This window comes from Spodoptera frugiperda, chromosome 14 (genome assembly GCF_023101765.2).
Source record: "Spodoptera frugiperda isolate SF20-4 chromosome 14, AGI-APGP_CSIRO_Sfru_2.0, whole genome shotgun sequence".
Lineage (NCBI taxonomy): Eukaryota > Metazoa > Arthropoda > Insecta > Lepidoptera > Noctuidae > Spodoptera > Spodoptera frugiperda.
The window spans coordinates 5,863,018-5,886,529 of record NC_064225.1 but is presented as its reverse complement, the minus strand read 5'-3'; the positions used below and the strand labels follow the sequence as shown (position 1 = coordinate 5,886,529).

Below are 23,512 nucleotides of genomic sequence, written 5' to 3'. Positions count from 1 at the left end.
AAACACCCCCCAGGGTAAAGGGTAAGTCGGGGGTAACTTAGGGTAACCTTATCAAGATCACCTCCCCAGGTTTTTACTAAGCCATAATATGCAAACTGTTTATGAGTACGATAATGTCGGATAAACGTCTTCATCCATCCGAAATGTGAACTGGTTTTAGCACTATGTTAGTGGTTTTAGTGATACATTTTTTGTTTTAGTTTTTTATGTGCTGTTGTACTGGCATACGATTATTTATCAGCATAATTTTTCGCTCGGGTGTCATAATAAACAATTGGACTTTTTTATCTTCTCTCTTCTCTTAAAAACGAACCTTCTATTCTAAACTGCAATCTTCAAAGCGCCTGGACAACCTTTGAAAGTCCACTGCTCGAACATGGATCTCTTCTACTTAAGAGACTTTGTTTGAATACTCACGTTTAGCAGGGGAATTGAAGACAGCAATGCAAATATGTAAGGTTTACTTAGACTTATTTAAAAGGTGTATTGAAGACAGCCAAAATGTAAGGTTTGCTTGTTAGACTTATTGCACCGTTTTCACCCGTCACCGTCATCATCTTGCACGGTTCTCTCACATCTTTATTTTAATTGTCTAGGCTTTAAAAGAGACTATGACCTCTGAGTTTGTTTTGGCGTTTCTTCTCAGAGCAGTCTGATAGGAAATGCCGGCCTCATCTAGTTATTTAAGACATTGACGTCTAAAAGAGTTACATTGTAACCATACATATTTGCAAAATAAGTATCATTTATCACTCCTAAACCAAGGAGCACCAAAACCAACCTTCACTTTGCCTGTACTATTAGGTGTCACTTTAATGAAAACTACCTTAGTAAATACCATCCTAGCTTAGAGGTTCCTTAAAATTTAAGAGAGGTTTAGAACAGGCATTAGAACCTCATCCACGGATAGAGCAGACTGAGCAGGGATACTGACAAATGTATAGCACTTACTCAGCCGCTACACGGGTAAAGCCACCCAATTAATTACACCCAAACAACTCGATATTTAGGAAATGAAACACATTATTGACTTTTCCTCCGGACCATTTCCTCTCGACATCAAAACAATGAAAGCGAAAATAATTCTCATTAAGAACAGTTTACCAATTCAAGTTTTATTGTGGGAACAGTTAAAAGCTTTTAAAGACATTCAAATGGCCATTTTATGGTCGACGCGTCGATAATGGCGGTCGGCTATGTCATAGGAACTTTTCGAATACGGAGTATGAAATTGTAAAGTACCATGAGGTACACTGTCACGTTTTTTAACCGACTGGAAATAAAAGGAGGTTCTCAGTTTGACTTGTTTGTATGAATGTTTGTGCGCGATTATCTCGCGTTTGGCTGAACCGATTTTGATGCGATTTTCAGCATCTATATATCGGACTTAGAAGATAGTTTTAGGGATATTAGCTGACTTAAAAAAATTGAAGACGTTAAAAAAATTTGAATAGAGGGGGCAAACAAGCAGGATCATCTGATGTTAAGCGTTGCCACCGTTAAGCCACCCATGGGCACTCGCAATAAGTGCGCTATCGGAGATTATTTGCCAAATGGTTATGAACGTGACTATTGATTGTTGAACAAAGGGTCTCAGATTGTATTAGGTAATTGCAGCTTTAATAATGTGCTGGGAGTCTGGTGCTGAGTCTGGGATTTGGAAGTCATTGAAGGTAGCCAACAAAGGAATGTTCTGCAGTGGATATGTTTACGAAAAAATTAATAATGATGAACACTGCAGTAATAGATAAAAATCGGCAGTACGAATTTTGGAGTAGCACCTGAAGTACTACAGGCTCGAATCTTATTATAGACGTTTATAAAACTCACACTACATCTACATAAGTAGGTACTAGGTACCACATACAAAACCAAAAATTATTCATACAAGAAAACATTAGGTACTCCATTTCTCAATACTCCATGATTTTGCGGGGGTGACGCGATTTTATACCCTCGTTAATTATAACGGTTCTTTTTCATGGGGTGCGAAGATTTCCATATAATTGGCGGTTTCCCGTAGACTTTGATGTCAGTTCCGTTAAATAATGGCGTATTTCCTTGAAAATTTGTTTAAATTTGTTTTTACGCAAGTTTATTTTACGAATATGTGTATCACATCGAAAATTTGACTATTGGTTTACCATAGTCTGTTGCTCATAGATTTTTTGGGATAAGCCCGCCACAACCATGGAATCACCGTGAAAACTGAAGTCCGGCGCGTCCAGGGATATTGAACGACTGTCTTGGATTCCGCAATAAAATATTATTAGAGGAGAAAAAGTAAACGATATTTGGTCATAGACTTTAATACTTGAAGAGGTAGATAGATGATCACTATGTAACACCCACTTTCACGCAATTATGAAGTATAAACCCCCATTAAAGTTGTAGTATAAGGGCTATGACAAAATGAGGTCTCGCAGTCTAACTTGGAATATCCTAATAGATATGCACTTGAATATTAACTAAAGCAGGTACCTCATTTTACATACATACTACATTAATTATTTACTTAAACATCTTACAGACAATTCTTTCATCATCACAATCTAGGCCACACTTAACAATCCTGATAACAACACAACAATAAAACAAACACTCACCTTTAAAATAAAGCTAGCCACACTAAGCACTTACTATAAACTCCAAAAAAAAAACAATTAACTTATTCAAAATTAACACAGCAAGAACATTAACATATTCGATGAACATAGAACAGACGGAAAACTGAAAGCAAAACAAGAATGGAGATTGCGTCAAGTTTGTTTGTGATAAGATAGGATGAATCTTGTCATACTACATCGATAAGTGTTGATCATGATCATGACATCTAAAAGGGTTACTTCAAGAAGCCTGCCACTTGAAGATATCGTGGTGTTTTATGTAGATATGTTGCAGCTAACCAGCTTAATTAGCCATTTAAAAAACGGCCTGAGTGTTTAGCTTTTTTATGGAATAAGCCGGTAAACGAGCAGACGGATCACCTGATGCTAAGCAATTGCCGCTGCCTATGGACACTTGAAACACCAGAGGCGTTACAAATGCGTTGCCAGCCTTTTGGGGAATAGGAATTTAAGGGTTGTTGGGGTATCGGGGATTGGGAAACGCAACGCTAGCGTTGTTCCACGTCAGTTCCGTTTTTCTGTGAGACCGTGGTATTACTCCGGTCGAGCCGGCCCATTCGTGCAGCATGACTTTCCCACACTTAATGCCTTTACGTCTGATTGAATGGCTGAATTTCTGAAGCTATTAGTTGAAAGGTGAAGAAATTGTCATTAAAACCTAATTGGTACTAAAACAGAAGTTTAGGTAAGGTTAGTAAAAATTCTTTTGTTTATTTCGTAGTCTATCCAATATCAATATCAAATTGCAATGCAACCAGTTTTTATCTTTTGCAGAAAAATGTAATCATCTATCCAAAGCGAAACAGTTAATTTTCAATCAATACCAAAATAACATAGACAAACAAACTCTTCAACCTTTTTAATATAAGCTATAGGTAAGACTATCTTTGAATCCTAATCATTTGGCAGACTTAGAGTTATCAATATTTGTACGAGCCTACCGACTTCCTTCATATTGTTGTGAATGATAACTACCACTTACCTATGTACCTATAAATGAAATAGAAACATTAAGTAGGTACGTCAAAATATGCCAAGAAAAGGTGAGAATTACATCATGTTGCTTTATCTATCTAAATGTAAATAAATAAATAAAATAAAATTCTTTATTACCAACTCAATGTATACATTTTCCAATTTACACAGTGACAACCGCACTAGGCACAGCCTGTATCGCGGTTGTCAATAATACAGCGTTTACCTTAGGACTAGTCTAATAGTAATTATTAAAGAAAACCTAAAGAAAATACAAAAAAAAAAGAATTAAAGAAAATACAAAAAAAAAAGAAAAATATAGGAATTTCAAATAAAATGAGGTAATTAGGTGAGTGTGTGAATATGAGTGTATGTGTGTATAAATGTGCGTGTGTATATGTATGGATATGTGTGAATGTATGTGTATGTGTATGAATGTGCGTGTATGTGAGTGTGTGTATGAATCTAACAGCCTGGTGTGCGAGTGTGAAAAGCATTAAGTTTACTATCGAATAGACCTTAACAACTGTTCAACTTCGTGATAATTTAAATTATCCAAATACTTGTTGGTTTTCGACTTTACTTCGCGTGCGGTTTCATTTTTGAATTTACAGACCTTACAGATTTTGTTGAACAAATGTGGAAACAGGTAAACAGAAAATCTTTGTGCAAATGAGGTTTTAACTGCAGGTACATGGGCTCTAAAGGTTCTTCTCTCCAGTGAATTTTGGTATGCATTGGAGGTTAACATCTGCTTGTATGTTGCACTTACAGAAGCGTTTATGTAAAGACGGCGAATGCTTAGCAATTTAGACTCTTTGTAAAGTTTCTCCGTGGGGTACCTGATAGGCCTACTCAACATAACCTTTATTACAGATCTCTGTGCTGAATGTAACTGAAGGTTAGGTAATAGATGTAATTTTCAACCTTTTGTTATTAACATAAGTTTGCCCCACACTAGGATTTTCTCTTGTATCATGGGTGCGTTTACAAACATATAAGTTCACATACACATGACATCCAGACCCTATTATTTGTGGATCACACAATGAGTTGCTTTTAGCGGGAATCGAACCAGCTACACGTTACGCGGCAGGTGGTTTAACAGCCACCGCGCCAACCAACCGACCAATTCGATTTCGTCACACACTGTCTTTCGGTAGCTGGTGACTGTTTTATTCCTGATCACTATAATTTTCAATTTGATTAATGAATTCATCATCATCAGCCTATAAGTGGCCACTGCTGACCAAAGCCTCTTCTCACACAGAGAAGTATTAATCACCACGCTTGCTCAATACGGGTTGGCGATTTCAAACTTATAATTAAAAAATATAAGCCCAGGTTTCCACGCGATGTTTTCCTTCACCGTTTGTCAGTGGTGTCTAAATAATCTGTTAATGAATTAAGGACCTGGAGTAAGTGCCCAAAAATAATTGTGTTGGTAATTTCGAACTTTATCTACAAATTCTACAATATTAGTTTCTAGCTAAAATATTCTTAGATGAGCAATGGCCATTCTACAAAACCGTGATCAACCATTTCAGTTGTATAACCATTTATAGTGGCTAACTGTCCAGTCCAATTAATTACTGCCAATGAGGTTGTAATATCATCCTCCAACCTCTTTGCTGCGTGATCTTTTTGTTTAGCAAGGATTGAGGTCAATATCTATTATGTAACTTAGGTTCGAATATGCTTTGCCCTCCCATATAAATAAGATGGATAATGATATTGAAGAACCTAGGTACACTATGCAAACCCTAGGTAGTTCGTCGATCTACTCGCACTTTTAATTTTCTTTGTTTTTTTTCGAGGGCGGAAAATCACAAAAATGATTTCTCCTGTCTTGGGTGAGGTGTAAAATCCACCCCGTTCCTGCACCCCGTACACCCCGTGTTACGTTGTCCGCAGCTCCGATATCTACTAACAAATTAAACAAATTGCTCTATAGCGTGTTCAAATTCATTAAATGTGGCCGAGTTGCGACTGTAGACAAATAGATGACAAATATTTTTTAACTCTAAATAATCTGTCATGCATTTGTTACATGCAATTCTCTTTAGAATCATTTGATTAGGTAGGTATGTTATTAAACTGCAAGGTCTTTTCCATAAAGACCCATTCTTTATCTATAAACTATTAAAAAGATCTTAAACATTTATGAATCCTATTCAATGGCCAATAAAACGCAGTAAGCAGGGCTTTATGACAAAAGTAGCTATCTAACCTACCTACTTGAGTTGAGAGTAAGTATCTACTCATTATTAAGTTTATGGATATAATATACATCAAAGTCCAAAAGAAGAAGAAGAAGAAGCCTACTTCTCGCAATCAGTGCGGTACTGGACTACCCGGACCAAACAGGCTGCTGCGTCCAGCTGTGCCTACGACGCTGCTGTATGTGTCCCGATTACACCACACCACGAAGGCGGAGGACGTCGTGGAGTATGTGAAGGTGAAGACCAACTGGACCTTGAAGGTCGTAAGGAACCGCATCAAAATACCAACTTCAAGTCGTTTGTGATGCGAGTTCCAACTCAACATCTCGAGAAGTTCCTCAAGGCAGAATTTTGGCCGAAGGGTGTCATATACCGACGTTTTCGAGGCAGGCTACGTGACACCGAGCAGCGTAATACGACGCCACGCATCGTCACATCGTGTGACCTTAATAATTAATAGCATAATTATGTATTTATAGTATTTTATAATATGTTTTAGTATAGTATTATTGTATTAATATGGGCCTTCGTTGCCTGATGTAAATCAATAAATAAATAAATAAAAAATAAATAAATAAAATATGCCACGTTTTATTGCATAATATTAGGATGATTGATAATTTTTTGAAGGACCATTTTATTAATACCAGGCTCCCGTCTGGTATTAATTTAGCGAATTAACTGCTAAATTACTCCTTCTATTGGAAAGTTAAGAAAAAGCAATCTTTATCATTCAGTAATATCTTATTGTGTAATAGAGAATATTATTATTAACAGATACGCTTCTTATTAAAATCAATAATCAAAAAAGTTTTTGCAACATAAAATGTAAATTATAAAAATATTTTCTACAAACCACAAACTGGCAACACTGACACTTATCTGTCAAAGAAAAGTGACATGCGGTTTATGGATTTCAGTATGAACGATTTTATTTTTCAAACTATTTGTTTTTAAAACATTAAAATTTCATGTGTAATGTCGTTATTCGATAACGCTGTTTTTAATTCTACCTTGTACGAGGCTCTGTATCTTCAGATCGGGGATACTTTGTCGTTCGCAAGGGATTTCTTTGATTCGTGTCTAACATCGATACCTATTGAGAGTTTTCCCAAATCAATCGTTAATTTTACTGAATTATCTTTCTACGACGAGCTAGCGGAGGTGTTATACTTCAACGAGTTCCAATTCCTGTTGTTGAAGACGTTCTTCTTGATTCTTTTGTTTACATTGTTATTGATTTTTATTTCGTGGCGAGTGTACGGTAAACGTATATCTGAGCGGTTTATGAAACCGGGTGAGTCATTTATTTCGTTTGTTCTCGATATCTGTATTATTCTGCACTTTTTACATAATGCACGTGAGTTCTAGAGCACAATATTACTTTGTTTTCTTTGTAAAACTGTTTCTGCTTGCAATGTATTGTTTTCCATTGATTTGGTAGTGTTTTGATTGTGAATCTTATCAAAAAGATAAGTCTTTTTTAATTACTTAATGAATTAGTAACAAGCCAAGCCTCTCAAACTTATTGGAATCCATATGTCACATTGGACAACACAAGATAATTATTCTCATACTGATAAAATGATTCTGTAAATACCTATTTATTCAGTACCACAGAAAACAAAGAATCTTTTTTTATACTAATAAAAGTGTAATGCAACCTCTTTAGATCAATTTTATTGACTGTAACTTTCTTGTTGAATCCTTCTTACATAATCTAGTTTGAAATGTTTCTAAAGTAACCGTCACGAGAAGCTATAAATTTTGTAAACAAACATTTTTTACTAAGTAAACATTTTATACTGCGAGATAATAATAACTTGAACATATTCAATCGACATGAAATATAGACGGGTTATATGAAAGTAACAACCTATTTAATTTATTCGAATTATATTTTAACGACGCAAAGCGCTATCGTTTGTGTTTCTTGGTACCGGAACGCGTCCATCACAGGGATTGTAAACTATCGGGATGCCATTTTGAAATAAACAGTCATTCGAGTTTCGAATGCTAACGAGTTTGTTTCATTGCTTTGCATATATCGCGGATCTGGTTTTTATTGTTAATTTTGCTATTGTTTCATTATCACTTTTTACTTTTACGTTGTGAACTCCTGAACACTTGTTTACAAAATTTATAGCTTCTCGTGACGGGGACTTTATTGTTATTGATCACACAACACACAAGTACCTAGTCCAAAGTAGAGTTTATTTAATTTCTCTTTGGTAACTTGTTTAGTACCTATTAAGTTAATAGTTAGTCTTTTCCTGTTTATTGATTATACCTGCTTGATGTAGTTATGCATTACATCAACAGCCTGTAAGTGGCCAATGTTGACCAAAGGCCTCTTCTCACATGGAGAAGGTTTGAGGATTAATTAGCCCTGGTTTCCTTACGATGTTTTCTTTCATCGTTTATCAGTGTTGTCTAAAAATAATCTTAGAAAGTACCTATACATAACTCGGAAAGAGTTACATTGGTACTTGCCGTTGGTAGATTTCTCTCATGCATGAGAAGCAGGCGACACCATGCATTATTAATTATTAATGATGCAATATTGCAAAAAAATAATCATTAACTACTGATAATCAAAACAAATCATCATCTTGATCATCATGGTAATATTGCTCTCAATTTAATTCCATTAAGACTAACCCAGAAGTAATAAAAATAACTAGTAAAGCAGTACATTGACAGCAATGTTTATTCTACAATTTTGTTAATAACTTCTTCGAGTTTACTTACTAACTACATGGAATGTGTGTAAATTATTAATTGTTTCTCCGTCCACAGCCACATCGGCAACAATAGAACAGCTAAAAGAAAGTGTATCAAAACTAAAGCTACCCAAGGAACACACACCGAGAATCTAATTTAATCTAAGCAACATGGCGGAAAGAATAAAAAAGTTCTTTCAAAAAAAGAAGACAGATGCCAAATTCAAAATGGCAGGGCCTGGCCATAAATTAAGTGAGTCAACTATAAGTAGCCAGAGTTCCAATGTCCAATGTTCCAAAAAGGAGGTCCGAATGATAAGGTCTGGTTTGTCGGAGGAGAGCAAGGTTGCTGCTGAAGCTGCCTTGTCTAGGCTTCAGCAGAAAAGGGAGAATCCATCGTTTAATACTTCATTGGCTGCTATACAGGTTAGTAAAAATACTTCAGTTACTTCTTTGGGATGTTCAAATAAGACCTATCACCTGATAGTAAGCAAGAGATTATATTGTAGTGCTATTTGAGATTTACACCTAGCTTCACTGATGGACAAATTGACAGATTCTTATTTATTCCTTTCTTTGTTGACATTTCAAAAGTATCTAAGTATTTGTATATGGTATGATTGGAATAAATGATTTGACTTTACTCAATGCATGACCAACTAGAATTTCTACTGACACTGACAAGATGTAACATTTTACAGTTTTGGTTATTATGGTCAAAAAAGTAAGTTTTTTTTTCAATTTTGTAACTAATTAGTCATCTACAGAATTATAAAGTTTTATATTGGTTTTTTTAAGGTTTCTCTTTTACACAAGGTCTATTTCATATCATCACCTCTACAATTTGTAGACTGTTTAATGCAGGCTACGCATCTTACAATTGAACTGTACAGTTAAATCCATGTGTCTAAGTATGTATCTCATCATACGCTTCAAAGCGTATGGACTGTAATATATAGCTGCTATAAAAGTTTATAAGGAAGGGAGAGCCATGCTTCAGAACAAATGGGCCGGCTCGACTGGAGTGATACCATAGTCTCATAGCAGACCGACGTGAAACAACGCTTGCGTTGTGTTTGGTTGTGGAGTGAGGTTACCAGAGGCCCAATTATCCCCTTTCCCTATCTTCTCAATCCCCAATTTCCCCAACAACCATTAACTAAATTCCTAACACCCAAAAGGCCGGCAATGCACTTGCAACGCCTCTGGTGTTTCGGATGTCCATGGGCGGTGGCGATTGCTTACCATCAGGTGATCTGTCTACTCGTTTACTAGCATAATATACAGAGGTTCAGGTTTATCGGGAAGTGCTACTGCTTTGTCTCTGACAAAATGTGTAGTGTCTTAGTTACCTCTTGCGATACATGAGAATAGGTGTATCTTACAAATGTATTATACTCTGACGCTTGTAAAGTTATAATTTTAATTGTTTTCTCTTCTCTTTCAGGCACAAGTAAAAAGAGAACTAGAGAATGAGCAAGCCAATCAGATGGCAGCAGCATCTGCCTCTAAGTCAACGTCCGCACCATCTGAACATCAGAAGAGAGAGATAGAAGATCTGCCCAGAAACTATGCGGCCAGTGGCGTTTATTTCAAGTAAATACGAAATTTCTTACAATTATTCAATTTATATCTATTCTTTTCGCCGTCGACCTACACGACATCATTTCCCTATCGTATAGATGTTTGGCAGGCCACAACCGTGCACTTCTCTCGAAACTTTCTGCCTCGCACAGCAAAACTGTGGAATGAGCTGTCGCCGGCGGTTTTCCGAACCGATAACCTTCAAGAAAAGAGCATACTCCTTTTTAAAAAGGCCGACAACGCACCTGTGACTCTGGTGTTGCGGGTATCCAAGGGTGGCGCTGATCGCTTACCACCAGGTGACTCGTATGCTCGTTTGCCTCCTATTCCATAAAAAAATAAAAAATCGCACTTGCGACCACTCTACCAACGAGGCAGACCAACGTTATGTATAGGTATAGCTGGCAAAAATTCTGTTTTGCATTGACAACCATTTATGAAATGAAACATTCTTCTTTCAGATGTCCATTGATAAGCAACGACATACTTCCCCGAGACGAATGGAAGAAGAACATCAAAACGTTCCTGTACGAACAGCTGGAGGAGGAGAGGGGGCTCACCGCCTGTCTCATCATACAGTCCTGTAATAATAATAGGGAGAAGGTATGTTTTAAGAAAATTTACTTTTTGGGAGTAGAGGCATAAACTATTGTGTACCTACTAGCTGACCCGGCAAACTTCGTACCGCCTCAAACATTTTTTTTCTCGCCTTTTAAACCTTCCCTGGACTTCCACAAATAATTCAAAACCAAAATTTGCCAAATCGGTCCAGCCGTTTTCAAGTTTTAGCGAGACTAACGAACAGCAATTGATTTTTATATATAGAGATTATTACTTCGGCTGCACGGTTAGCCTACGGTGGACTAGATTCCTGCACGAAACGATAGGGACTACTAAGGGCGTATCCATATCTTCCACGTCACAACGTCGTCAACGTGGAACGGTGCGGTAACGTGACACGTTACGTTGACGTGACGTACAAATTTACGTTAACGTAACGTAAAAATTAACGTCACGACGCAGAAACGTTACACGTCGCCGTGCCTTGTAAAATTCTGGTACATTCTTCACTAACATGCGTCAGTCTCGTTCGATATAATATGGACCGGACATTGTTCACACAGTACAATATTCTGCTTCTCCTATTGTTAATTAAAAAACTAAAAAACCCGACTGCGTTTTTTCATAATATGAAAAAATCCCTGAAACAAGAAAGTCATCGTAAAATTAAAGCAGTCGGGACCCATTTTAAATATGAAGACTTAGTGAGGGCACATACGGCTTGCTTTCTAAAGTCCCCGCCACGAGAAGCTATAAATTTTGTAAACAAGTGTTCAGGAGTTCACAACGTAAAAGTAAAAAGTGATAACGAAACAATAACAAAATTAACAATAACTACCAGATCCGCGATATATGCAAAGCAATGAAACAAACTCGTAAGCATTCGAAACTCGAATGACTGTTTATTTCAAAATGGCATCCCGATAGTTTACAATCCCTGCGACGGACGCGTTCCGGTACCAAGAAACACAAACGATAGCGCTTTGCGTCGTTAAAATATAATTCGACTAAATTAAATAGGTTGTTACTTTCATATAACCCGTCTATATTTCATGTCGATTGAATATGTTCAAGTTATTGTTATCTCGCAGTATAAAATGTTTACTTAGTAAAAGATGTTTGTTTACATAATTTATAGCTTCTCGTGACGGTTACTTTAGACATTGACTGAGCGAGAGGATCGAACTTTAAAAGGTCTTATCAGTTCGGAAATAGTGTGTAGTGTATAAGATATTAACCTATAAAATGTTTGTTCCAGGTTGAGACATGCGTGGAGACGTTATGCAAGTACTTAGAGAACATAGTAACGCAGCCTGAAGAGGAGAAGTTCCAGAAAATTAGGATGAGCAACAGGTCAGTATCTTATTTGTTACTAGCTGACCCGGCAAACATTGTACCGCCTCAAACATTTTTATTTCGCTTTTAAACCTTCCCTAGACTTCAACAAATAATTCAAGACCAAAATTAGCCAGATCAGTCCAGCCGTCTTCGAGTTTTAGCGAGACTAACGAACATTTAATTGAATGCGTCTATTTTTATACACCTATTGTATGAACATATTTTTAATCTCACCATTGTTATAACATTTGTCATTTGGCTTCCGTGCTGCTCCATTAACACTGAGATTAGTTTTTTTTTACTAAGTTGTTACGAAACTCCATATTTTGTCCACAGATATAGGCTATAGCCTAGATATAGACTGCCTCGTTGATCGAGTGGCCTCAAATGCGACTGCCGGACGAGGTGTCTCGGGTTCGATTCCTGAGTCGAGCATAGTATTACTGAGCTTTTTTCGGTTTCTCAGTAGTAGCACGGAGTCTGGAATTGTATCCAGTATATGGCAATAGCTTCACCCCCTATTATATGGAAATTAAAAACACAAATGGTGAAAACTTGAAACTTTGCCATCTTCATCATTATGTGCCCTAATGTGCAACTCTGCCTACCCCTTCGGGAATAAAAGGCGTGACGTTGTAAAACAAAATATGTCAATGATATCCAGAATCAGAAACCTGTTAATACAACATACATATCGAACCTCCTTATTTATGTTGTTAAATAAGAAAAATACAGGTTTTGTCACATTGCAGAGTGTTCACGGAGCGAGTGCAGCCTATAGAGGGTTCGATGGAGCTGCTACTGGCGGCCGGCTTCGAGCAGAAGAAGGTCCGGAACGCGGACGGAGTGGAGGAGGACTTCCTCGTCTTCCAGAAGGACAATGTGCCCTCTGTTGAGAGTTTAGTGGTAATTATCTGTTTATTTGTTACATTAACATTCAAAATGAAAGTTCTCTGGCATACATACATACATAACCTCACACCTGTCTCCCATGGGGGTAGGCAGAGACAATGGAACGCCAATTGCCACGGTTCTTACACACTTCTTTCGCTTTATCAACAGTCATCAGTCTTTTCATGCATGCTCATCGGTTAAAGGTAAAGGTACTTTTAATTTGGCCCTTTTTTAATATATCCTCTGGCATCTTTTATTATATTTGATGGGTCGACGTTTGGCCGCTATCTCGCCTGGTGGTAAGTGATGATGCGGCCTACGATGGAGCACGTCTGCCCATGAGCAAACATACCTATCATGTTTGGCATCGTACATTCAAAATTAAACAAATATCGTTTTGTCTTATCATTAACTTTGTATGGCACGGTTTTAGATCTGTAAAATAAAACCACTAAAAAGTTAGCCATCAATTGGTAATTTTAGCGCAATTTGGGGTATAAATAAATAAAAAATCAACCCTAAAATCTCCATAAAGACCGAAGCGGACTACTTAGCGGATTACTGTGGCTCCGGCTTGAAAAGCAGGAGCAGGAACGAGTGTGGTTTTAGTCAGTAAGAGTTAGACACTCTATCTCGCCTAGCCCAAGGCGAGAGTAGCCATTGGATGATTTTCCTTCCTAAAAAAACACTGAAAAATAACCCTTATATTTTATTCCAGACACTAATAGACGCTCTAAGAACAGCAGAGCCGATACAGCTGGAACTAGACAGGAACCTGCAAGTGTTGCTGCCATCACAGGCGGCTAACAAGGTGCAGCTACCGCCCTCATTCTACGCACTGTCCCCAGAGGAAATTAAGAGGGAACAGCAGTTGAGGTGAGTGTCCAAAAGTGTATTTAGTAAAAGGTATTACTAATAAGCCAGTACCGTACCCTTAGTACGAGTTTGCTTTACGTTGAACGAAAACGTAATGAGAGCGCGGCGCTCTGATTGACCGGCTCGAATTTGTCAACCAATCATAGCGAATGCGGTCTCGTTTCGATCTCGTTAAACGTAATACATACTCGCACTAAGGGTACAGAACAAAAAAAATTGTAGTATAATGAAATGAAATCCATTGGAAAGAGAATATTGACAAATCGGTTTCCCACCGCGGTTAGTAGCGTTGAATCGTTAAAACCTGGTAACCGGCGCCGTTTAAAACTACACGGGCTGTTATCTGCTCGCTTTCTCGTGTGTGCATGCGTGGCAAGTGCCGCGTCAAAATGTTCGACACGGCGCGTTTTATTACTGAAGTACAAGTAAGACCTGTTTTAAACCGAGTCCTGTGTAGTTTGCTGGTTTACGAGAGCTTGTCGAGCGGATTCCCGCGGCAGAAGAACCGCCCATGTTGTAACCTCACTCTCACAACGCAAGCATTCTTTCTCTGAGGCCGTCTCAGTTTTTTGTGAGGCCGTGGTATCACTCCGGTCTAGCCGGCCCATTCGTGCCGAAGCATGACTCTCCTACACTTAAAATTCGATTCTGTCGAACACGTTCCTTATATTCTTTAATTTTGCCACCAGACAAGAAGCTATCGAAAAGAGTCAGATGCTGAGAACTAAAGCTATGCGGGAGAAGGATGAAATTAGGGAAATGCGTAAATACAAGTTCGCGATCATAAGGGTACGCTTCCCAGATGGAATACTGCTACAGGTAATGTAAACAATGTATTTTTTTAACTGACATAGTCACTAACACTAACATTAGAACTTATGAAACAGTACATCCGTGATCATGGCGCTTGCAACAGTGCCGAAATATCGGAAAGTCATAGACATAAATAAATACACACGCTACACTTTGGAACGAGCGCCTAGCTTCACTGACAGACAGACTGACGGACAAATCAATTTGACGTTTCAAAAGTGCCTAATTTAGGATTAATTGAAATAAATGCTTTGACTTTGACTTTGAATGGTAATTATCACGTCTTAAGTTCTAATGTTAGTAAAAAAGTATTTGTTCGAAACTTTTTCGTTTTTGGGGGACAAAGGCTGAATGGCGGTTTTCCTTGGCTTTAGTTTTAAACTGTCATCTGTCAAAGTTGACGTATGATTGTCAAACTGTTTTTGTAGTGGAAATATTTTTAGTCAAAATTATTTTTAAAGGTAATGAACTCATTTACAAATGTTAATTAATGTGATGAATAATATTAATAACTATTTGTGACATATCACTATTATGAGTTTTATAATTTTCTTTTCCAGGGAACATTTTCAGTTTACGAACGCTACAATGACATTCACGAATTCGTGCAAGAAAACCTCGAACATGACCTACCTTTCGTGCTAAGCATGCCAACAGGTCATAAGGTCACGCTAGAAGAAGATGCAAATAAGACCCTTATTGACCTACGATTAGTACCGGCGACAATACTCACATTCGCTTGGCACTCATCTGTCGCTGAACAAATTCACAATAGCCCGAATAAAGACGTGTTTTTGAAGCCCGAAGTCATGGTTTTGGTGCAAGAAGTGTAAGGTATATTGTTGTTGATGCATTGCGTTTAGGGTTAGTGCAAAATGAGCTTTATAGTTTAGAACTTATAGTATAAATTTGAGTGTTAGTGACAAATCAGCTAATATTCTACTTTGATTAGTCTCTATCAGAGATTCTTTGAAGTTTGAGTATGTCTTTCTTCTAACGTTTTAATATTATACAAAATTCTATAAACTTTGGGCCCATTTTGTACTAATACTTAACTTATTTATTTAATTATGTATGTAACTTAGACATAGATAACCCATTTTAGTTGGAATGTTGATCTTTACATATTTATGAAGTTACATTTAGCAATTTGGGTGATTCCTTACTACATTTTTTTAATAGATATCTGCTTTGAAATAACCTCGTACCTACTGTAGTCAATTTTGGTTTACCGTTTTTTGCTTACCCGATGGTGCTAGTGTAAATCTTGCTCTAATTTCCTATTGGACGAGGAACGAGTCTTTCTCCAATAGAGAATTAGTTAGTGTGACACCATTGGATGTACAATATTTGACAGCTGCTGTGATTGGACAAAAAAACTTCTTGCTAAATTTGCGTCATTTGGTGAGCTAAAATAAACGGTAGTCCCCCATTGATTTGGTAATGTACTTTAGTATGACGTCATGAAGTGCAATTTAGTAGCACAATATTTTTTTTGTTCATTCCAAAACGTTTAGACTCTGACTACTTGGAAACAGCCCTAATATTTTCTTTGTTTATTGGCTCCAAGTCAACCTATTGTTATTTTTGTCACATTTAAAAACTGTTCATAAAGATTTAAATCATTGATAGATTGGTTTTTGAAACTGGCTGTTAATATAAACCTACCTTTACGTGACGTCTTGCGCGAGCGAACTAGAAGCGAATGCGACGCGGCGCGAAAAAACAATTTGTCAAAATCTATTGACGCGGCCTACGTCAGCAACTGCACGTGCGATGCGATGAGACGCGGTGCGAACGCGATCATTTGGCTTGATAATTTCACGCGAAATGGCCGTCATGTTTTGTATAAATGTCAGAAACAAAAACAAAATGAAACGATTCACATGCATGTAGGACTTAACCGCAGCGTCACACCGCATCGCGTTAAATTCGCGTGTCACCGCACCGCTTCGCGTTTGCTTCTAGATCGCTCACGCAAGACGTCGCGCTTAGCTAATGACCTTTATGGAATAAATGGTACATAATACAATATTCATATTTTAGTAGTTTTCATCTTCAAAAATAATCTTGTATATAGAATTAGAGCTTGTTGTATAGAAGCCTAATACTATGTGTTGAATATGTGATATATAAACGAACTGAACGCGTGTTATGTATGTATGTATGTACTGTAAGCAAAATTACATAATAAAAAATATATAATTAAAAAATATACTTACTAAATATCTCGATATTTTAAATCTTCACCTCTATGACATGCAAAAATTTTAACTCTCACCCACAATAACAAGTATTTAAGATCGAAAGTCCCTGAACAACTTTTACAAATGACTTTAAAAATCTCTTTGCACTAAATCTGTAGGTGTCAGGCAATTTTGAGTCGTAATACAACAGTAGTTTAGACCAAAATGGCTTAGTAATCTACATTAACTGTGTTTCTCTTTCTAGATCCATCCTTCCATTACGCATATATTTAGTGTTAGAAAAGTATTTTTGATATTATAACCTTTATTATATTTGTTGTATGTGTGTCACTGAACTCCTAAACGGCTGGATAGAATTTGATGATATTGTTTTGGTGTTGATTCACGATTATGAAATTGGGTGGAATTGAAACAGAAATGTATTGATTCAGTACTTACTTGCTCGGATTGTAAATTCTTTTTTGACCAGCTTATAGATTTAAATGGTAAAAAAACAATTTTGTTTATGACCCAGTAAGTGGCAGATTACTGAGAAAATCTAAACTGAACAACATTTTGAAATTCAGAGCGCTTAGTAAGAGTTTGTTTTACGTGCAACGAGAGCGCGTTCGGCGCTCTGATTGCTAATTAGAGCGCCAAATACGCTCTTTCGATTTCGTTAAGCGTAAAGCAAACGCGTTCTAAAGGTACAGAATAACACAAAGGAGGATGCAAATTGTGGTCCCACCTAATATTACTATGACGCCAAGTTCCAAATCTAACTAACTAAGACTAAGATTTGGCGCCATAGTAACTTTTATTCAGCTGAAAATTACCTATCCAATGATGAAACACACACAGCTATTGGAAGTGGGACCAGATTTCATAGAAACACTGGCATCCTCATTCCCAATTCGGTCAATATTTTATTCAAAATTCATTCCTATTTTGTTTGTTTTCTCTCTAAACATAGGTAGGGGGAGTTTTGAGTTAATCCATACTCTATACTGCGACAGGGCGTCGGCGGTGAATAAGGTACTCCGTTGTCTAACCATTCGCACCGTCATTTTACGAAGTTGTACGCTACGACAAGTCAAGCTCCTAGCACTACAAGCACTCCTCGTATGCTTAAGGGAAGTGTACTATTTATTATTTTAATGTAATTAAACATCTATGTGTATATTGAGGATTCTATAACGAAATAAAAAACTGAAATTGTATTTTTTTGGTTTTATTTATACTTAGTATTTAGGCGTATGTAGGCGCTTTTGCACCAAAGATATGCTGCGAAGATTTAATAGTTAAAGTGTGAAACGTTTGTGACTGTTTTCACTGATACTATGTAGCTGTGTTACAAATATGCGTTGCCGCAAAGTAGCTGTGCGGTAGAAACAGCTTGAAGCCTCCACAAACGTCTACAGAAATCGGTTACCACGGTCAAGTCAAATATTTTCAACCTTATTCATTTTGTAGGTAATAAAGCTGAATTTTATTTTAGGTTTTTGTCATTTTAACTATCGAATAAGCATATTGAGGATTTGATGTGGAAATGAAAGACATGAATTTTTTTATCGTTTTATTTACACTTAAAACTACAAATTGCGATCAAAATTGGACATTGAATATTAAATTGTACTTCTATTATTGTGTAGTGTGGTTAAAATATTGAATTCGAAATATTTCCCTTGCCTGCATGGGCGCCGCCAAAGTTCTTTCCAGAACTTAACTATGAAGCAAATACAAAGAGATGTCCTAACTGGATTTCAATTTAACATAATGCGTGACACTTTACGGGGAGCGCGGAGTTACAAACCATGCCACTCTATTTTCCATCTAGCGGTTTCATACTACAAAAACGTTGCCAATTGTCCACATTTTAATATGCCACTTTCTGAGCTCTTAAATACGCCTATCTACACTTTTTTTACTAATAATAACATTGGACAAGGCCGTTTTTTGTGTCACAGTACACAATCACATTATGGCATTCTCCTCTTTGTACTTGCTTCATGAAACGTTACACCAAAGAGACGCAATATGCTTTATATTCTCTCATATAACAGCAGTCAAAAGATGAATAAATATAAAAGTAAAGACTTCTTGTTTTCAAGAGCCCTATTATAAATTGTGAGCTAGCTAGAGCTCACTAATCAAGAATCATGAACAATACTGCCGGCGCCCATGTTTCATTTTATACATTTTCTTTCGTGTCAGCTACATAGCTGTGATCAGATACATTAAATGCGTTCTTAGTCAGTCATATAAAAAGCCAAGGGACTGTTACCGTGGCTCCGGCTCTGGTAGGAACGGAGTGGTTTTGAATCAGTAAGTCTGACAGTTCTTTTCATCTCTCCCAGGTCTGGGCGGAGTCGATTCAATGATTCTTTCCCCTCCTCCCCACTCAAGAATATAATAAGTATAGATCATGTGGATTCCTTATAAACTAAGTGCCTGGGTGCTGTGTGGTTTGTGATGCAGTTGATTCAAGTTCTCAGTAGGTATGTCTTTTTTACTATTATGTACCCTAGTATAAGATTGCTTAAACGTAAAGCAAACTCGTACTAAGGGTACTGCATTGATTCTCTTTTACAACGGTCAAAGTCCCTCAGCTACGCTGATCTGAAGATACATTTCTTATTTAGTTATCAACACAGCCTAAATTTTTTTTTCCTTCTCTTTTCTAGTTGTTTTCCATTCAATCCCTAACGACATTCTACTGAATGTCAGCATTCCATGCTGATAACTATCGACTCGTTTATCATTCCAAAAAAAAGGTTTAAAATCTATTCACATAGATAGGTACATATGTAGTTTAAAAATTTGCAAACAATAAATTCTATGAACATTCAAAATGTGTAGTAAAATACTTTATAGGGTAGATGACATTGTTTTTTTTTTTAATATTTCTGAAAAATACCGGACATTTTACATCAAGTACCTGTATTAGATTGATGTAATGTGACGTCACTTTTACTTACAAAGTGTGAAAAATTTGATTTACTGACGCCACTAGGTATTTGATGTTTTTTTTTATCTGAAATAAACTACATACCCTGTCATCATCCCTTTTTTTTAATGAAACAAGAGATTTTGAACTTGTATGCTCCGAATCTAATCTTAAAATTATTTTCTAACCTTGAAGGTAACAGTTAATACAATACAATTTTTTTTATTAAAAATTGCCACGTCAAAAAATGAGCTTCGAACAGTCTCAACATTTCTCTTCTTATTTACAAAGAATTATAAAAAAATAGAAGATAAATCTATCCTACTAAGATCGATACACTTTGTTTTATAATTATTTTAACTTTCGTGAGACATACTAAATCATTTATTATGTTTAGGCTTACTAGCAACGTAGCAACGTCACGCCTTTTTAACCCCGAAGGGGTAGGCAGAGGTGCACATTACGGCACGTAATACATATTACTTAATAATTATAATTTAGGCTTACTAACGTAACTATTTGGCGAAAGATTCGAACTAGTTCCAAGCCATACTAGAGGCTCATATTCATGAGCAGCTGTTCTGAGACACAGGACGTGGCGATTTTCGCGCTGCTACTACTGAGTCAGTCATCGTCCTCGGCAAATAATTACTTGAGTAAGCCGAAAAACACATTTTAATCATTACACTTGATAGATTCCTTCGTTCATCGTTCATCTTTGCCGTTCTTCAGTTATTCACAACAGAATCTTTAATTACGACTTAGGTCACATCTAAGCCTTTCTTAAATGCACTATAACTACTACTTACTACTAATACTTAATCATTACAAAATTGTATTAAATTGTAATAACATTTTACTACTGTAAAATACATATAAGAAACATGCAGACACCTAATAAGCTGAGATAAATGCAAAAACGTAACCCGTCTTTTTTATAGTCGGGTAAAAAGGACCACAATATCGTATTGGTAACACTAGAACTCTTAATTAACTAAAAATCACAGTTTACTCACGTACCTAAATTAATGGAGAAAAGCTCTACTAGTTTCGAGTCACAGAGGGACTCTTCATCATGAGCAGCGTGCGCAGAAGCGACTCATGACTACTTACGAGAGTAAACCGTGATTTTTTTCGTTATTTAGTATGTCTCACTACAACTCTTATGTTATCATGACCATGATGTACGTACGTAGGTATACATACACTATGGGGCTATCGTCACTTCACTATAAATAATATAACATTTCGAGCGATTTCACCCACAGTGCCACTGACACCCCGGGCGAAAATATTGTGGCGCCCACTTGAGGAAAGCAATATCAAGTGTTAGTAATAGTTTTTAATTTTATTTTGCGCCCCCCAGAATTTGACGCCCTGGGCCATCGCCCCCTCACGTCTCCCCCTAACGCCGGCACTGTTCACCCACACCACACCACTCGCTAAACAATGGTATGGCTTTTTTGATCAACAAACTACATTATAAAGTATAGATCGAGATAACCTATAATCCCAAGTCACTGCTTCGATAATATTACTAACGGCGCGTTCCAATAAACTACCGATCGGTAAATTTGCTTACGAGCCGTAGAATTTTGACACATTTTGTATGGAGCTTATGTCAAAATTCTACATGTCCGTAAGGATTGAGGAGCCACATCAGATTTTTAAAATCTGATTTTACCATTATTTAGCAGCAAGGAAGCTGATTTTGCAGCACGAATTCTAGATTTAGCAGCAAGATATATAACTAGATATATTAATGCAAAAGTGGCTCCTCAATCTAAACGTTTAAATTGAGGAGCCACCTATAACTCGTTAAGTAATAGATGAATATTTTTGAAAATTTTGTATCATTTAGCAGCAATTTTGCATATTACCGTCTACAAATTTCGCTTCTGTGGCGCTAAAATGTAAGAAAATACAATACTTTTAGTATGGCTCCTCTATCTAAATTTAACAGGTGAATTTCTACTGGATATGAGCGATCAATTATTATATTCGACATAATGATCATTTAGTAGGTGTTGTGTTTGTTTTTGCAGTATAGGAATAAAATAGTAAAACAGAGTAAATTTTGTAGATGAACGCATTTTCTTTGGCTCCTCAATCCTGACGTTCTAATTATATATGTTTGACTGTACCCACCTGAGATGACAACGGAATCTAAAGCCAGAGATACTAGCATTTAGCAGAAATGTCTGCTAAATATATCTGCACAGTTCAGCAATGTATTTAATTTAGATTCTGAAAAAAACAATACTTAACTATTTTCTTGTAAATTCAGCGTGTAGGGTGACCACAGTTTGAGGGTATCTACAAATTATTATTTCTCTTACCAACCGACAATAATATTTATTTAACAAAGTGTTCATTAGCAGTGAAGTATTCTCTATCTTCGGAAGAAGATTTTTCTTCTTCTTCACTATCTTACACCGAAAGATGAGATATTGTGTTACGATGATTACGATTCTAAAATTCGTATAAGCACTGATCAACCAATATTCATTCATTCTATAACTTATAGCCACATTGATTGCTAAATAATTAAATCGTAGGTACAATAGATATAACCAGTTATGAAAATATAAATTTAACAAATTACTTATCTTGGTTTCATTTACGAGTATATGGTCACCCTACACGCTGAATTTACAAGAAAATAGTTAAGTATTGTTTTTTTCAGAATCCAAATTAAATACATTGCTGAACTGTGCAGATATATTTAGCAGACATTTCTGCTAAATGCTAGTATCTCTGGCTTTAGATTCCGTTGTCATCTCAGGTGGGTACAGTCAAACATATATAATTAGAACGTCAGGATTGAGGAGCCAAAGAAAATGCGTTCATCTACAAAATTTACTCTGTTTTACTATTTTATTCCTATACTGCAAAAACAAACACAACACCTACTAAATGATCATTATGTCGAATATAATAATTGATCGCTCATATCCAGTAGAAATTCACCTGTTAAATTTAGATAGAGGAGCCATACTAAAAGTATTGTATTTTCTTACATTTTAGCGCCACAGAAGCGAAATTTGTAGACGGTAATATGAAAAATTGCTGCTAAATGATACAAAATTTTCAAAAATATTCATCTATTACTTAACGAGTTATAGGTGGCTCCTCAATTTAAACGTTTAGATTGAGGAGCCACTTTTGCATTAATATATCTAGTTATATATCTTGCTGCTAAATCTAGAATTCGTGCTGCAAAATCAGCTTCCTTGCTGCTAAATAATGGTAAAATCAGATTTTAAAAATCTGATGTGGCTCCTCAATCCTTACGGACATAATTCTACGGCTCGTAAGCAAATTTACCGATCGGTAGTTTATTGGAACGCGCCGTAAATGGCAAATATAAAACTCCATGATAGATGCATATTTACGGTATCACGCCTATTTAGCCGTTAAAGTACAACTTAAGAAACTACGGAGGTGACATAATAAAAGGTAACACCCATTTTTCGCCACTCATTTGGCTTATCCCATAATTTTAATGGGAAACCTGTTGGCATGCTCATATTATTACTAAGACACTTATAAGTCTAAAAATCCAATAATATACTTAAGCCTACAGAATGAAACCTGTTATACATGGCAAGAGAGACAACTGCGTACTATTTGCAGTAAGGTGCTGAAAACATCCAAAAAGCGGACGCAAGTGCAAAAATAACCGGTGCTTCGGTCGTTCTAGTGGGTTACCGGGGCTCCGGCTCGAATCAGGAGTAGGAACGGGGTGGTTTTTAGTCAGTAAGAG

At 36.6% G+C, this 23,512-nt stretch overlaps 2 protein-coding genes across 6 annotated transcripts in view; one reads left to right on the top strand and one right to left on the bottom strand.

Annotated features, from left to right (window-relative positions):
* LOC118279184 (uncharacterized) overlaps nucleotides 1-2,748 on the bottom strand; it is a 98,373-nt gene extending 95,625 nt beyond the window's left edge. The window contains exon 1 of the mRNA XM_050698377.1: nucleotides 2,607-2,748. The gene's annotated coding sequence lies outside the window, so the exon portion shown is untranslated. The remainder of the gene's footprint in view (nucleotides 1-2,606) is intronic.
* A 4,223-nt stretch (nucleotides 2,749-6,971) lies between these two features.
* On the top strand, nucleotides 6,972-18,019 carry LOC118279283 (UBX domain-containing protein 6). Of its 5 annotated transcripts, none has more exons than XM_035598928.2 (10): nucleotides 6,972-7,121; nucleotides 8,624-8,973; nucleotides 9,995-10,143; nucleotides 10,593-10,734; nucleotides 11,951-12,045; nucleotides 12,783-12,936; nucleotides 13,643-13,800; nucleotides 14,490-14,619; nucleotides 15,174-15,442; nucleotides 17,816-18,019. In XM_035598928.2, exons 2-10 carry the CDS (start codon nucleotides 8,719-8,721, stop codon nucleotides 17,955-17,957), a joined length of 1,494 nt encoding a protein of 497 aa, XP_035454821.2. In that variant the 5' UTR covers nucleotides 6,972-7,121; nucleotides 8,624-8,718; the 3' UTR covers nucleotides 17,958-18,019. The 5 variants fall into 5 exon arrangements, with proteins under 5 accessions (XP_035454821.2, XP_035454827.2, XP_035454825.2 ...); XM_035598934.2 differs by having other exon boundaries at nucleotides 17,773-18,019; XM_035598932.2 differs by having other exon boundaries at nucleotides 15,174-15,447.
* Nucleotides 18,020-23,512: the final 5,493 nt, after the last annotated feature.